The sequence below is a fragment of the Cicer arietinum genome, chromosome 3 (genome assembly GCF_000331145.2).
Source record: "Cicer arietinum cultivar CDC Frontier isolate Library 1 chromosome 3, Cicar.CDCFrontier_v2.0, whole genome shotgun sequence".
In the NCBI taxonomy this organism is placed as follows: Eukaryota; Viridiplantae; Streptophyta; class Magnoliopsida; order Fabales; family Fabaceae; genus Cicer; species Cicer arietinum.
In genome coordinates, this window is record NC_021162.2 from 67,951,071 (window position 1) to 67,969,007 (window position 17,937).

The following is a 17,937-nucleotide window of genomic DNA, read 5'->3' on the forward strand; positions in this document are numbered from 1 at the left end:
AGAAAGTATTGTTGTTTGTACTGTTGTTCCTTCCTTGTCATTCTATGAACGGCAGTGATAACACAACGCTGTTCAGGAACACAATCCACTCGTGTCCATCACAACCGTCCATTAGTATCACTCACACCACCGAAGCCACATACACCAGGTGCCTCATCAATCCTCCTTCTTCTTCTTCTTCTTTTCTCACCTTATTTCTTCTTTCGTGTCTAAACCCTTTCTCTTTTATTCTTCTTCACCAGATCGTACCACGCCAACGATAATGGTCCAATCCACTCGCAACTAAGGTCTTCCATCTTCTCTTTTTTTCTTTTTCTTTTTTTTTTTTATCTCTTTTTTCATAAATTCGCTATCGCGAAACCCTAATCGCTGAACTTCAATTTCAACCACAATTCACCTAGTGCTCTTCAAGAATTATCTTTAGTTCAAGCTCAATTCTAGTAATTCACCCTAGATTTTATGGTCAACCTTCTTCACTGGATCTGGGATTGTTCATGTTTTATTTTAACCTAGGATTTTTATTTTCCCCAAGTTTTTTCGATTCTCTTTTCAGAATCTTCAATTGTAACACGGTTTTATTGCGTAAATCTCCCCCTTCAAACTTGGGTTTCTTCGATTTGTGTTAAAGTTTTTTATTTTTACATTTCAATCTTTGTTTTTTTTTTTTCTGTGTAATTTTAGTTCTTTGAAATTCGTAATAAAAGCAAGCTTCGAGTTCTGTGATGGCAGAAGAAAATTCTGATGCAATGAACCTTGATTTGAATCTGGGTCCAGACCCGGAACCGCCAATTGGGTCGATGAATAATGAAGCTTTGAACTTGGACGATTGGATTGAAGAACCTCTTCTGCGAATTAGCGAAGCTGCTGCGAGGCTTAGGGGGAGACAGAGATGGAGATGGAGGCAACTTCCAATCTCTCCCCCTTTTCCTCAAGTTCACCGCATTCTACCTCAACCCCCATATCCTCAGGTTCATCCAATTCTACCAGAACACGCACATCCAATTTATATCCCCCCTGAAGCTCGCAATATCTCTATTGAATTGAATAATTTTTTGGTCAATTCGGGCAATGGAATCACGTTACAGGCTGGGGAAGGAAGTGTGGCAGCTGTGGAGAGAATGGAGGAAGAGGAGGTGCTGCCGAAAGCATGTGAGAATAACAATGGTGTCATGGAGGATGAAACATCACAGAAGAAGGATGATGTTGAAAAGGGTAGTGGAAGTGATGGGGACTTTTTTGATTGTAATATCTGTTTGGACCTTGCCAAGGAGCCTGTTTTGACTTGTTGTGGTCATCTGTTTTGTTGGCAGTGCCTATATCGATGGCTGCATCTTCATTCAGATGCTAAGGAGTGTCCAGTTTGCAAGGGAGAGGTGACGATTAAGAGTGTTACTCCTATATACGGCCGTGGAAACAATGTCCGTGTTCTTGAGGAGGATTCCTCTCTTAAAATCCCTCCTAGGCCACAAGCAAAGCGCGTTGAGAGTCTGAGACAAACGATTCAGAGAAATGCATTTGCACTCCCTGTGGAAGAGATGATTCGGCGTCTTGGAAGCAGAATTGATCTCACTAGGGATTTAGTTCAGCCAAATGAATCTGAAAATGCTCGTGGAACAGCAGAGAGAACTACTTCCTTGCTAAGTAGGTTTTTGACATCTCGAGGCATGCGGAGAGAGCAGAATCCTGTGGCATCCCCGGATGATGTTGCGGGTTCAAATCAGAACAATGTTAATGGTGCTGAGTTGGGAGAGGATAACCGCAGGGTGCAATCCCTTTTGCTTCGAAGATCGCAATCACATAGAGCAACACTTTCTACTCTTTCATCAGCACTGACTTCTGCTGAAAGGTTGGTTGAGGCATATTTCCGTAGCAATCCATTAGGCAGAAACCAAGAACAACCACCTCCTTCAGTCGACGACAGAGATTCCTTTTCAAGCATTGCTGCTGTCATAAATTCAGAGAGTCAAGTGGACACGGCTGTAGAAATTGATTCCATGGTAACCTCTTCTAGGAGGAGAAGCGATGCTTCAAGATTGTCTGATGTCGACAGTGGAGATTCTCGTGCTCCAAGGCGCAGACGTCTGAACTGATAAAAGTATTGTAGATCAAGTTTAATAGTACTATTCTATCATATCATGTAACACATCACAATAATTTTCCAACCTCTATGTAAGTGCTCCTTGCTTTGTTATGGCCTTGTAATTTGAACCATTCACTTTTTTCAAGTTTTGGTAGATTTAAGATGATTTCAGAGTATGTTCACTTCAAGTATAAGAATGTTCTTAAAGGGTTCAGCTATTTAGAGTCTTATCATTCAGAAACTAAATATTGCTGTATAATAACTATGCTAAGTTAGTAACTTATACTCAGTATATAGAAGTTACTACCTTCAAGTCTTATTTGTCTGTTTATTTTACTTGATTTGATGGTTATGCCTTGTAACATGCAATTGATCTGCTGATACATGCATGGTTACAAAACTTGAACCTCACCCCCACAATGGTGGGAACTTTTGTTTTATTTTTTATTCTTATCACTATAAATCATCATTCTAGCATGTTTACAGCACAAAAGCATATAATATCATTTTCTTTACTGATATTGTTTTTAATAAGATTGTTGCTAATACACAATACTTAACCTATATTTTGCCTAAACTACATAATACCAAGTTACTAATGCTAATTTGAAGTGACAAAGTCTATTTCTTATCATGTTGCATTTCATCTGATCTCAACTTCTATGATGATTGGTGTTAGGAATTTCTCAGATATCCAAGTTCCCTCCCTTTTCAATCTATCAAGAAGATTTGTAGGGGATCCCCACAGTTCATTCCTAAAAATCCTAGAAATGTACTTGCATTTGCAGAATCCATAATGAAAATAGAATCTATCTATATAGTTAATCAATTCTTCTAGGAATGCTTATAATCTTAGTAGCACCATTTTTAATTGATTGGATTTGGCTTTGAAACTTTTTTATTCAGGTAACTTTTAAAAGTACCCGTTATTGTTGATATCTGAGTTAGTAATGCATCTTTCCCTGTATTGGTGCTTTCTCAAATTGTTTTACTGATTTATTGTTATTCACTTGTGCATTATCTTATACAGACGTATTTCATGTGGAAAGGTCAATGTCAATTCAGGCTCCTTCTCTTCTTTGTCAATAATCCATTAAGTTGTGCTTTCAACTACGTTCTTGTAGGCAAATAATTATAAAAGATAATAGGGGACAGTTATAGATAGCAGTAAGCTAGTAGTTACTCTTTCGTTTAGCAGTATAAAAATATTGATGTGGATGTTCAATTGTCCAATTTCTGTTAAATATTGCATTTTTTTATCAAGCTAAATATTGCATTTTTTTATCAAGCTAAATATTGCATTTAATAGTTATTTGCCGTCCATCTCCGGATACTCTCTTGTGGTAGTGTGTTTGGTTACATATTAGCACTTGGAAGTTAGGTGTTCTTGGTAACTTATGAGTTAAATGCTTGGTGACAGGTGTGTTAGTTAAACTTCAATTACATTTATTAAGCTTAAGCTTTTTCGCACAATTGAAAAACTAAGGCCTAGTTTTCATTTTCAGTTTTTATGAGTGTGTCATTAGAGCTTTCTTTAGCTATTTCTCAACATTTTCCTTTACAATTCTGTGAACAAGATTCAATATTTCTAGTTTTTTATTAAAATGACAAAACACATAACACACTTTCCGATTCCATCTTTATCACAATTGTTCTTTGTAAGAGTCTCTCTTCATGTTGATAGTTTATAGATGATATTTTAGTCTAAGTAATAAATGGGAGGGGAAAAGTTGTATTAGAATATCTTGTATATTTGTATTTGGCTCGTGTGTCAGTCTCCAACATTTTTTAGTTTTATTAGTCGGTCGGTCTCAGCTTCACCTGTGAACCTGTGTTTGTTCAGTCAATTTGCTCATACGCTCAAGAGTATGTGCCTATCAGCTTGCTGGTTAGTCAATCAGTTTGTTAGCTACTTGTCAGTCAAGCTAACTATGAGTTTGCTTGTAATAGTTTATAGGATATTTGTCCTAGAGTGTTATTAGTTAGTTAGTTGTTTTTGTAATTTCAGTTATGGTAGTTACGCATCATCTCATATTTTCTCTTATGTTGTATTTAAAGAGATTGGGATGTTATATTGTAAATTATTTTATTTTATTTTTTAATATATGAGGATTATTCAATAAAATAGTTTCATCTTGTTTCGTAATACTAGACAAAATACATGCCGATGTCTTTCATGTTTCACAAAAGTAACAATTTGATCATTTATATTTTTATTTTGTATCACAAAGGTCCTTTAAGTTTACTTTAGTTTTTGCTTATGTCCTTTAAGTTACATCATATTTACATCGTTATTCATTTGTCTCACGTTCAACAATGACTAGTACATTAGAAACTCTACTAAATATTGCAACAATAAATAACTCATGTTAATCCTTTAGAAAATAAGCACTAAATCTTGTAAATGATCTATATTTCTTGATTTTTCTACAACCATTTAGACACATGACCTCTAAAAAACTTTATAATAAAGGTTTATTCATATAATTAATATCATTAACTTCATTCATTTCTAAAGTAACTTAGATAGTCAATTTATTATGCTGTTTGGATTAGATCTTAAAGTAATTCAAGATAATTTTCAAATTTAATGGACTAAATGCATAATTTAATATAACTTAAAAAGTCAATGGTAAAAACAAGATATAACTTAAATGATTAAATTGAAAAAATAAAAAATTAAAAGATCTACGTGAAAATTGAACTAAACTTAAAAAGACCTAAATGATCAACTCGTTACTTTCATGAAACATAAAAGACCTTAATATGTATTTTGCATTTTTTTCTAAAACTTGAGGAACCAAAGCTGGTCAAGTCCTTTGTTATTGAACCTAGTCCGCTAGATTGAAAAAGGGCCTAGGCCCGTGCTTTCTTTTTCTTTTTTTTTAATAATCACGCTTCTTTGTTTGTTTGTTTTTTCTTCTTCTTAGTCACCCTTCTTTCTTTTCCTTTTTTGTTGGTCTTATAGCTTCTTTATTTTTTATTCGTCTGTTTAAATTTATTGTACTAGCTTTTGGTATCTCCACCTAGAGTCAAAAACTAAATTTTTGAGATATAAATATTTTTTAAAGGAGTTGACCTCTATAATATATATTTATTTTAACATGCACGTGTTAAACTTGTAGTCAATAAAGATTGATTCAACTAATGAGAAGATAATATATTTTTCATAATTTATTAACGATGAATACTTCTTTAATGAGTAATCTACAAATATAGTGTCCTTTTAAGTCTTGAGATCTTCTTTAATTTTAATGAATTTTCGGAACTCATTTCATCTAATGTAATTAAGACATTCAAATATCCTTCAATAGTGTTATGCTGTGTTCTTTTTTTTTGAACTAACTATTAAATTAATTTAATGACTACATATTTTTTCAGAAACATAATTTTATAAATTGAACACACGACATAAAACTTTAAATAGTATTTTTACTAATTATTTTTTTTAATTCATAAAAAAACCTCACATATTTATAAAATATTAATATTATTTTTCACTTTTTTAATTTTATTTTAAAAGAGGTGATAAATTTTCTCATAATTAACTCATATAATTGTCCAAATTCAAACATAAAATAACGCTCATTTAATAATATCGATATTTATCAATTAAACTATGATTTAAATTTATACTATAAATTGGTAGCGTTGGTGAAGCCCCGTTTGCAATTGGAATATTAGATTTGCACACAATTTAATTCACAACCACAACAAAAACAATAGAGAGAATTTCAAAAAATAAAATTTGAAATTATTTTAATATTATAATTATTTATATTTTTTTATGTATATGTGTATAATATTAATTATTAATAGTTATTATTATTTTTTTCTTATTTAAAGTGAACTATCTATTTTAGATGAATCTAATAGTCATTTTTCACTTTTAATTACCTCCAATTTGTATTTTTGATTTAGTTTTACAAATTTTCTCAACTCCTCCACTCCTTAATTTTACGGAATTAATGTAAATATCTATGAGATTAAAATTACAATTTGAGTTTCGTGAATATATAGTCGGTGAATTTTAATAATACTTTTTTTATCCGTTAAAACATAAAATTAAGAAAACCAAGTGTAAATATCTGTGACATTATGCTTGTTTATTTTTTATAACGCTTGTTATAATAAACGCTATAAAAGATCTCCATCAAATTTATTAAAGCACTCATGTAAAAAATATCTCTTTATCTTATAATGGGTGATTCAATTCATCATTTTATGAAATTAAAAAAAAAAATTATAAATAAAAAAAAGAATAATAATTTTATTAAATGAGTTCCAAAAAATACTTTTACTAAAACATTTTTATTAAAAATTGCTTTATTCATCATCACCATTAATGTAAAATAAAAAATATTATACTAGAAAAAGTACATATAATAAAAATTGAAGAGTACAACAAAAAAACTAATTAATATTATATTATAAATTGAGAATGGTGTTTATTTTAATATTTTTTATAAAAAAAAAAAAATGAATCACTCGTTGTTAAAAGAAGATAATATTAAAAAGAAAATGACTATTATAGACTTTATATTTTTATATATATCGAAAACAAAATGATGAATGGAGTGAGAATTGATGATTGGGAGCACGGGCGAGTATGTCTGAAGGCATCTCATTTTGTTTTAGAACTGTCTTTGGTCAACAAATTTGGTCATAATTATCGAACATCATCTTTTTTCTATGCCCCAATGCTTCTATGATGAAAGTCAATATATTCCCCTTCACCTCACCCGTGCCATAATTTTTTACAAGAGTACCATCATTTCATTTTTTGTGCAAACTTACATAATTGTTTATATTATTAATAATTATTTTTAGGTTAAATATAGATTGCCTTTTTGAAATTGGTATGTAATTTATTCATCACTCAATGAAAAATAGCACTCTAAGTAAATGTGTAAGTTGTACATATAAACTCTACATGTTTACTCCATCAACAAATTGATTTATGTGACACATTTTTTCTGCTTGTTGGGTAAATTACTTATGATTTTTTTTAAAGGTAACATACAAAAAACTTAATTTTCATGGTTGCTTTCAAAAACGAATTTAAAAATATTTTCTTTGTTTTATAATGAATCAGATATTTGATCATTTTACATATATTTAAAAAATTATATAAAAAAATATATTATTTTTATTAAATTATTTTTGTTCAATATTGATGTATTATCAATATCATAAATGTGTAGTGGAAAAAATTATATATAAAATGATATAAATAATATTAATTAAATAATATAATTTAAAGGAAAAAATGTATTAAAAATTAAAATGATAATTCATTTTGGGACCATTTTTTCAACAAATAGGTGACGAGCTTCTTCCAATCACAAATACAAGACTATTGATCGAACTATGATAATTAAGAAAGTTAATATTAATATTACTAATTTTGTTAATAATTATTAATATTTTTACAAGTTTACAATTAAAAAAGAGAATAAGTATTGTTCTTATTATATAGTATTTATTATTTGTTACAGAAAAATATATAAAATAATTGCAAATATATTGATAAATAAACAATTAATATAATTTAAAATGAATCCTGTAAAAATAAACAGAGAATTTTTTTAAGAGAATAATATATATGAAGGAAGGAATAAATTATAGAAATATTTTTTGTTTTTGTTTTTTTATGATACCTTGTGTAGGTATCATAGACTTAATTTGAAAGTTAAATATTTGTATTAAAAATTTTAAATAAATAATTTGATTTAATTTATATTTAGATAAACTAATGAGTTAATATATTTCAATTAAACTAAATTTAATTTTGATGTATTTTAAAAAATCTAGTTTTATATGAACTGTATTTAAATTATTTTCTAATAATATTTAATATGAATTGTATTAATCTTAAATTACACAAAAGTTTATATGAAAAATTTATAATTTAATATAATAATAAATAATAACATATTTATATTTATTTAAATAAATTGAATTTGATAGACTTAAAAACTTTTTTGATTATCAATAACGTAATAATTTTTGTTCGGCATACTTTAAAAAAAAATTATGTTATCTATTTATAAAAATAATGACTTAGTAAGAATCTAACATATATAGATCATGTCATTGACGCTTATGGTTGGGCCTTTCTTTAACAACTAAATGGTCAAAACAATTCCACAATTTTAGTTTGTTGAAAAAAGATCACATAATTATAACTATCATTAATTTATCTCATATACAAATATACTTGTCTTTTTAATCACGGCTTATTATTTAAAAATATCAATGACAACCTCTGATCAGTCCCCTTATAATTTGTGTTTGATTGAACGAGTGTATTGGGCCACCACCTTATTAGTAATTTTTAAACACTAATTGTTGTTCTGATTCCAAACTAAAGATTTCAAAAAAGTTAGTAAAAGCCAATGGAACTGGGAAATCAAGATAGGAGTGTATGGTTTAATTAATTTGTACTCATTATTATCATCAAGTATTCACTCAGGTGCAAATATTTTAGGGTGACTTGTCGCTTACTTTGCCAACATCGCACAGCATCCCAGACATTAAGATTATGATGGGTGATTGATATTATTTAGATATAATTAATATATTAAAAAAAAAAGCACGATAATGTCCCTAATGATGTTTGAGGAGGAGAGCGATTAAAGGCCATTCTATATATGTGCAATGTTGCATGCCTAGTTTATCTCTTAATTAAATTGCTTTGCTCACGTCTTTGGCGATCATATACTAATGTTTAATACTACTAGTAAATGAATTCTAATTAATTACTCATGTAACACACCATGCAATCATGCGGGGTAGAACCATGCCATTATCATTGTTTTGTTGTTGTTGAGAGTATGCCATTATCAATTGTTTATAGATTATCCCTTCCCTTTTTCTTTTCTTAATTTTCAAAGTCTCCGTTTTCAAAAGAGCATATTTGGATATTCGCATACACATCCGTTTTCAAAATATCATATATATATATTAAGTTAAAAATATATTAAAATAAACAAAATAAAAGTGTAGGATATAGACCTATTTCGAGCTAAAAGAAATGGAGAAAATCAACCTAAGAACAATTATTATAAACATCTAAAAGGCATAGAGGACTTTGAGGGTGTTCAAAAAGTACATTTGAACAAGACTTCAAATTTTTGGGGACACTGAAAATATTTTTTTACTTAGTAATTTATATATATGTACTTAACAAATTCAATTTTTAAGTTAAGATATTTATTAAAAAATTATCTTATCATATTAAAATAATTTTAAATAAAAAATTATTTATTTTATTGACTCAACTTTTATAAATATGATCTGAGAGAATATTTTATTATGTTATAATATAGCATTTTTTTATGTTTCAATATAAATTAAACAATTAATTTTTTTTATCCATTATAAAGTTTTAATTCAAATTTCACGCATTGCAACAAAAAAAACTCTAAATAAAAATAAAAATACCAACTCATGATCATTTATAAATAAGAGATAAATTTATTTTTTTTATTAAAAATTTATCTAGATAAACACAATTAAATCTTGAGTCTGTTAAACAGTCTTTGAAAATTCATTATTTTTTATTTATCATAACAATTGTGTAACATATCAGAAGATTCAAATAATATATGGTAATAATTATAATTTTAATAGTGAAATTCTATTTTAACAATTGAATCAAAAATTAAGTTTTTTTATATTGAATTATCTTAAAATATTTCACTATTTTCTTAATGCTTGCATATATATATTTGATAGCATAATATTAACTATCTTCATTAATATTGCATTTGTTGAGAGGAGTTTTTTCGAAATTAAAATTATTAAAATCTTATTTTAAATAAATTATTTTAAAATAAAATAGTCTTTTATTAATTTCAATTAAAAATAACTCTTTAAAAAATCTTATTCTAAATAAATTATTAATAATTTTACAATAAAAAATTGAAGAACGATAATATTAAAAGATTAATATATAAATGAATGTTATTATTAATATTGAATATTACTATTACATATTCGAGTGAATAAATATATATATAACTAATTTTACTATAATTTAATTTTAATTTTGGTTTAATATAAATTTTTAAATCCTTGTATAATTTTTTTGTTGTTGTTGAAAACCATCTATATTTAATAATATAATTAAAAAAATAAAATAAAATATCAAACTCATCACTCGTTTAAAACACCCAACACCTCACGCACCACATTACTTATAAGTTCTGGTATTTAAATTTTTTATTTTTTAACTTTAAAACAACTTAATTGAATTATGTCAAGATCATCTCTGTCACATCAACGCTCCAAATACATTCCAAAAAACGCATATCGTGAACAGCACATTTGCATTTTAATTAGATTTATTGCTGAATACCGACAAGTAGTTGTGACTCTATGTAACTTAGATCTCACCAGGGTGAGGGGTGAGGTGGAGGCCAATGACAAGGGGCATAATTGGTGCAGCATCTCAAGGAAACAATATAGGGAACAACGATCATTTTTACCATCGTTCCTATTTTGTGTTTGGATCTAAAGACCTATATTTTGTCATTCTACATGTTAGTGTTTTAAAAAACACCTATACTTTGGAACAAAACCAAAGTAGAGTTTGAGAGGAATACTCTTCGTTATTTTATTAAAAATAAATAAAAATATTGACATATTCAATAATAAATTTATATTAAATAAACCAAATTTTATTTAATATATTTAAAATTAATGTAGCACGATGATCTCGTATGTGTAGTCCACGACAACCCATTAAATATTCATGATAAAGATCAACAATACTCTTCCAATGCAGATATAAATGCATATGGTTTGGTGATGAGTAACGAAAAAATGATGGTAGTAACTTGGTTACTGCATTTACCATAAGTAGCACAAGCAGACAGAAGAAGCTAGGTAGCTACCTTAAAACCAAAACTTTGTCGGTATATAATATTGAATGAATTAATGTGTGGTTGCACTTCATTAACCTTTTATTTTACTACTCGGTTATTCCTCTTACCTCTCTGACCCAAACCTCATCATTACCTGCTCACGTGATTTCCTTACCTGTCCTACCTGCTGTTGTAAGGAAAACCACCATCTCTATTTTTTTTTCTTCAAGTTTTTAATCTCGATTCTTGATTCATTTTTTCATTTTAAATTCGGTACTTTTATATTTCAAAAAAGTTTAGATTTAACATATTAGTATTTTGACAAGTTTTTTTTTTTCGCTTAAACTAATTTGCTGGTACACGTACCTTTTTCGTTCTAAAATTTTTGTATCAAATAAGATCAATATTAACAAATATTTCAAAATACATTGCTTGTTAATGATCAAAATAAAATAATATTGAAAATATATAAAAATTTGTAACTTCAACTTTTAAAGTTTAGGTTTTAGTTTTTTTTTTCAATTTACAAACTAAAATTCGTGCTATTTTTTTACAAGAACGTTACCATTTAGTTACATTGTTTGCTTTGAAATATGAGAACAAATCCATATATTACATCAGTTCTATTTTTAAAAGTTAAAAAACTATAAGATATATATATTATTTGAAATGAAACATTAGGTTGTTGAATAATTGAAATTAAAATTTTAGAGTTATATGACTAATAGATTAACTTTGATTTTTGTTGAATAAAATTTATTAGTCATATGACATATAGGTTAAATGTATTTTGTTGATTATAGTCATATGACGAAGTTAACCTTTATTTTTATTTTTATGTCATAATTAATTAGTTGAAATTTAATCATTAGATAATTAAAATTAGATTAAATACAATTTATAAAATTTAATTGTATTCATCCAATATTTCATTCTTAATTTACAAAGTAGAATGACTAAGACTTAAAAATTATAATTTCGACAATTAAACTGTTCAATTGTAATCAATTAAACATATTATGACTTGTAAAATATAATTTTTACGAGCTAATAGTTAGATTTTAACTAATTAGACTAAAATATGACTTAGAAACTATAATTTAAATAATAAAATAATCCAATTTTAATAAATTATATACTAACTATAAAATATAAATTCAAAATTTTATGATCAAACAATTCAATATTAACTAATTAGACTTAATATGACTTAGAAATTACAATTTCGCTGATCAAATTATCCTACTTTAACTAATTAAACTAACTATAACTAAGAAATTTGAGCTACGACGAACCAAAAAGTTCAATCTTAACTAATTAAACTAAATATCACTTAAAAAAGTATAATTTCAACAATCAAACACTCCAATCTTAATTAGACTAACTATAGTTTGAAAAATATAATTATGACGATCTAATGGTTCAATCTCAATTAATTAGACTAAATATGATTTAAAAATTATAATTTAAATAATAAAACAGTTCAAAACATAATTACACTAAATATCACTAAGAAATTATAATTTAGTTCAATATAATATAATTAGACTAACTATTGATAAGAAATTATAATTTCGATGATTAAAGAGTTCAATTTTAACTAATTAGACCAACTAAAACTTAGAAATTTAAATTGTGACGGTCAAACATATCAATCTTAAATAGTTAGACCGACTATGACCTAAACTTTTAAAATTCGATAATTCAACAGTTCAATTTTAAATAATTAAACTAAACATGACTTAAAATTCTAATTTCAATGATCTAACAATTTAATCTAATCTAATTAAACAAAATATGACTAAGAAAATTTTAATTTTGATGATCTAACGTTTAATCTTGACTAATTACATTGACTATGATTTATAATTTTTAAATTTGAAGGTTCAATAGTTCAATCTTAAATAATTAGATTAAATATTACTAAATGATTTCATTTTAGTGAACCAATTGTTCATTTTAACTTAATTAGACTAACTACGACAAAAAACATTTAATTTTGATAATTCTACACTTTAACTTTAACTATTTAGACTAATTATGACTTGGAAAAATAAATTTCGACAATCTAACGATTTAATCTTAATTAATTAAGTTGACTGAGACATGGAAATTTAAATTTCAATAGTCTAATAGTTTAATTTTAGCTAATTAGATTAAATAAGTCATAAAAATTTAAATTTTGATAATATAACTGTTAATTCTTAACTATTTAGACTAACTATCATTTAAAATTTAAATTTTAACGTTCAAAGGTTCAATGTTAATTAATTAAAATAAATTTAACTTAAAAATTTAAATTTCATCGATCTATAGGTTTACTTTTAACTAAATAGATTAAATAAGTTTTAGAAATTTAAATTTTAATCATCCAAATTTTTAATATATTATTTAGATCAACTATGACTTAAAAAATAATAACTTGTATATTATATATTATTATATAAATATTTAGATTATATTATATATTATTATATGTGTGATTATACTTTTCAATTTCTTTGGACAACATTATACTTTTCTAAGCTTAGTAAAATTGAATTAATATAATATATAATCCGCTATCATTTTTCACAAGAACCTTGTTAGCTTGGTGGAAAAGGACTGATATTTGAAGAAATAATAAAACAAATTATAAAGAAATTAAAAAATTACAATTATTTCGAAAAAAAATACATATATATTAAAGAAAATCAAATTTATACAAAATTTTAAACGAAAGAACTAAATATAAAAAATTTAAAAACTATTTTAATTAACTCAACAACACTCAAGTGCAATATATATAATATAAGAGTGAAGACATACATTAGTTGCAACACCCCTAGTATTTTGACCTAATTTTATTAAATAAATTCAGAATAAACTATTAGAAAGTTTATTTGTTCACCTCACCGCATAACTCTACTTTTTTATAACTAATAGTATTAATGAATTTTATAAAGACATTTCTTAGAAATTTGATAATGGAATGTGACATTTTCTAACGTAACCTCAAATACAAATTTATATGAGTTAAAAATTATTGAATTTTATGCGTATTAAAATTTGTGATTAGTGTTCAATGTAATATGGCATTAATGTGAACATCATGTTATAATTTATTAACATATCTGATTGAACTACTTCACAAAAAGAATATTTCTATTGACGTTAATTAATTTAAGATAATAATTTCATATATTATAAATTTCAAATTTCAAATGCTTAAACTTTTAGAATTTAAAAATAAATTTTTTATCTGTGTGAAATCGTTGATAATTTATTTATATTTCATTAATAATTATTGCATAATAATTGTTGTATAGTATTATTTTTGTCTCATAATAAATATCGTTTAAAAATAAATTGGTTTTAAAATGAATGTAATTTATAACCTTTAATATATTTTTAATTATTTTTTTTCTATATTGTTTTTATCATATAACTTTTTTTTAAATATTTTTATATTTATATTAATAGTAGTTAAAAATACTTCAATAATTAACATCAACAATTTGGTAAAAATATTCAATTTTTTAATTATTGTAATTCTTTAATATCTATATATATATATATATATATATATATATATATATATATATATATGCAAAAATTGTAAACTACAACTCAAACAATTTTGTATAATATTTTGAAAGAGGGTCCTACCCAATAATTCACGCATCCTCTCTGCACCTTATCATTAAAGCCTGCATGACTTCAATTATTGCAATGATCCCAAAAGCATGACATCTCTGACCTCTTTACTTCCTCTGGATATCCCTATATTCAGGTTTGGTTCTGGATTACATAAAGGGAAACAGCAGTATAAGAAAAATTAAAATTTCTTTTAAAGTTAATTTTTTTAACCTTTATAAAGTTATTTCAATTTTAATATTTATTGTTAGGTTTTAATCTGTATTATTAAGTTAATATATATTTTTTAATAAATTTTTTAGGTTTATTTATAATATTATAAAAAAAATTATATGAAAAATGAATTTAAAATTCAATTTATAGATTTATAATTTTGTCATTTGAATTTTAATTTTCACATTTAAAATATTCATATTTAATTTATATCAAATAAGAAAATTTTAAAGTAAAAAATATTTAAATTTTTTTAAGTCAAATGTCAATTATGAATGTTTTGTTTTAACAGGAATTAAATTTGCTTATTAAATAATTCTGTAATGATTAAAAATTATTTATTTTATTAATAGAAGCTAAAATTAAAATATTCAAATTTTATAGATATTAAAAATATATTTAATCTTAAAAAAGTCATATTATTTGATAGTTTAAAAATGTGAATTTTTAAAATTATTAAATGATGTCCATTTTTAAAAAAATGTACATTTATACGCAATCATTTTTTTTAAGTAAAATAAAATATGCTAAAACACTATTAAGAGTATAACTTAGTGTATTACAATACTTATTTAGTATGAAATATAGAAAAATATTAAATACATTTTTATATAAAATAAAAGTATAATTTTTAGTTTATTCGAAATTATCATAAATGCAATTTCACGCGTTTTGACCATTATGCGACCCGTTACAGTCCTGTTTTTGTGGATTCAACTCATTGGATACCCTTCCAATTTTAATTTGTTTACCTAGAGAATTTAACATTTTACGATCTATTAGTATGTCCTTTTCTAATAAAATAAATCCATCCATGTCCACTGTGCTTTAGGGCTCCTGGTGCTGCAAAAGACACAAAAGAACCTTTGATTCTCATGATTTATTTTTGCTTACTTGACCAATGCAAAATAAAATTAAGAGGAGAAGCTTTTCTGAAAATCGTAAAAGTTGGTCGCCTTGTCTGCTTGTTACAACATTATGTGTATTAAAAATGTTAACAAGTTTTAATAGCAAAAAACCTACACTAGTTTGTTGCTCGCCTTTCAAGTTTAAAAATATGTCCTTTGTTGGTTCACCATTGGAGCACATCCACGTGTCATTTATCACTTAAAGCTTTAAAACGAACATATAAATTTGTTTTTCTACAAAATTTATGATGACAAAATAACCTTATAAAACTTAAGTTGACTATGACAAAATAGACTTTATAAAACATTTTAGAAGTCTACGTTCCCAAAATAAACTTTTAAAAAAAAATAATGTTGGTTTTCACCATAAGTGCTCTTGGATATATACGCGTTTGTTAGCATTTGCGATATATTGTTTTGATTATAAAAGAAGATTTAATTAACAAAAATCTATTTATTTAATTTAAATTTCATATTAATTAAATATATTTGTTTCTTTTTATCAATTTTCTTTATCTGAGATCGAAGATAATATCTGATAGACAATATAGAAATTTTATCTTAGAAGTTGTGTATTTAATTCTTACAAAAATTAATTTTTTTTTAATACAAATTTCTATTTTGGATTTATTAACAAAGTGATATAACAAAAGACACATGCTAACAATACTTTAACTATAATATTAGTAGTTTATGTCGTCAAATTAAAGTACAAATCATTTAACTAAATGTATGAACATCAATCCTGATTCAAAAGAAAATAGTTGCAAAATAGAGAATATAAAATGTGGCTACATATATCTTTGACTACAAAAGATTATTTAAATTGTACAAGTTGTTTAAATATTACTATATATCTACAAATCATATCATCAAATGTTTACTCTTACATTTCAGGTGGCAATCCAACTAATTAATAATTACACCAAACGTAAAACGTCCTACTTAACACTCTCCTAGTGGGACTTCGTCCCTCCACCTTTCACTCGATCTGGCTGTCCACTTATAAGTCTTATCTAAGACCGGTTATTGTAACATGACAAATGTTATATATAATACAGTAACTTGTTACTATTTAATATAGTAAATATAAAAATTAAAACTAAACACATTTGACACCAATATTGTCATTCATCATGCATGATGATAATGAGAATGATGATGACTATCATGGGAATGAAAGGGACAAGAGCAACACATAAATTCGTTAGTAATCAATATATAAGACAAGAGGATCAGATTATATTCTATGCAGCCTTGTCTCTCGGATGATATATCATTTTCTCTTTTGCCATCATGACACTCTTTGGACATTGTTTGGTGGGAACCTCATAAATTGGTGTCATTTTGATCGGTACTCCATTATCATTAAGGTAATAGTTATACAACGAATATAGTTTAAGATATTTGTGTACATATTGATATATTTTTATTTAGTATTAATATAAAATATAATAATATTTTTGAAATTATATATATATAATAATTATTGAAAAGTAGTATAAAAAAATAATTAAAAATTATTAACATCATATTATAAATTTTTTTGACTAAAAAGATACTCATCCTGATACGGATTACTATTCATTAAAAAAATTAAAACAGTACTCATATTTATTATGGAGGTAGCATCCTTATGCCCCAGTTTTATTGTTTAAAAAATAGCAAGAAAAAATATATCTTCTATATTTCCCTTTTAATAAATCACAAGGGAAGCCTGAGCTTTTTTTTTTACTTTGAGTTTTGCAAAAAAAAAAGTGCATAAGCATTGTAAAAGAATGGCATGAAAGGATATGCATTTAAATAAAGAAATTCACGTGCGTTTGTCAACCTGGATTTGTCGGTGAATCCACGCAAAGGTATCATTGAGAGCAGAGCAGAGAAGATGAAATAAAAAGAGATAGACTACAAGACTCAGTATAGAGTGAAAGAGGCTTCGCTTCTGTATCGAATTAATCAATGTGAACACTCGTCTATACCTTTAACAATAACTATATTCATACCGATATATATTTCCCCAACATAATCAATATAAAATTTAATAAAACAACAGTAATATTATTCAAATAAAAAGTTTGATATAAAATAAGATATATATACAATATCATATAAAATATAATAAAAATTATGTTTTATTTTTTTATAAAATATTAAAATATTATATTTGTGTTAAATTTTATATTTTAATAAAATTACTCATAAAACAATTATAAATGTTTTTAAACTAATA

General features: G+C 25.6%; 1 protein-coding gene across 3 annotated transcripts; it reads left to right on the forward strand.

Moving 5' to 3' along the window:
* Nucleotides 1-2,399, forward strand: LOC101511000 (uncharacterized). 3 transcript variants are annotated; one of them, XM_004493540.4, is made up of 3 exons: nt 1-148; nt 243-287; nt 682-2,399. In XM_004493540.4, the coding sequence occupies exon 3, from the start codon at nt 723-725 to the stop codon at nt 2,088-2,090; it is 1,368 nt and encodes a 455-aa protein (XP_004493597.1). In that variant the 5' UTR covers nt 1-148; nt 243-287; nt 682-722; the 3' UTR covers nt 2,091-2,399. The 3 variants fall into 3 exon arrangements, with proteins under 3 accessions (XP_004493597.1, XP_027188473.1, XP_073222089.1); XM_027332672.2 differs by having other exon boundaries at nt 730-2,399; XM_073365988.1 differs by having other exon boundaries at nt 2-148; nt 243-2,399.
* Nucleotides 2,400-17,937: the final 15,538 nt, after the last annotated feature.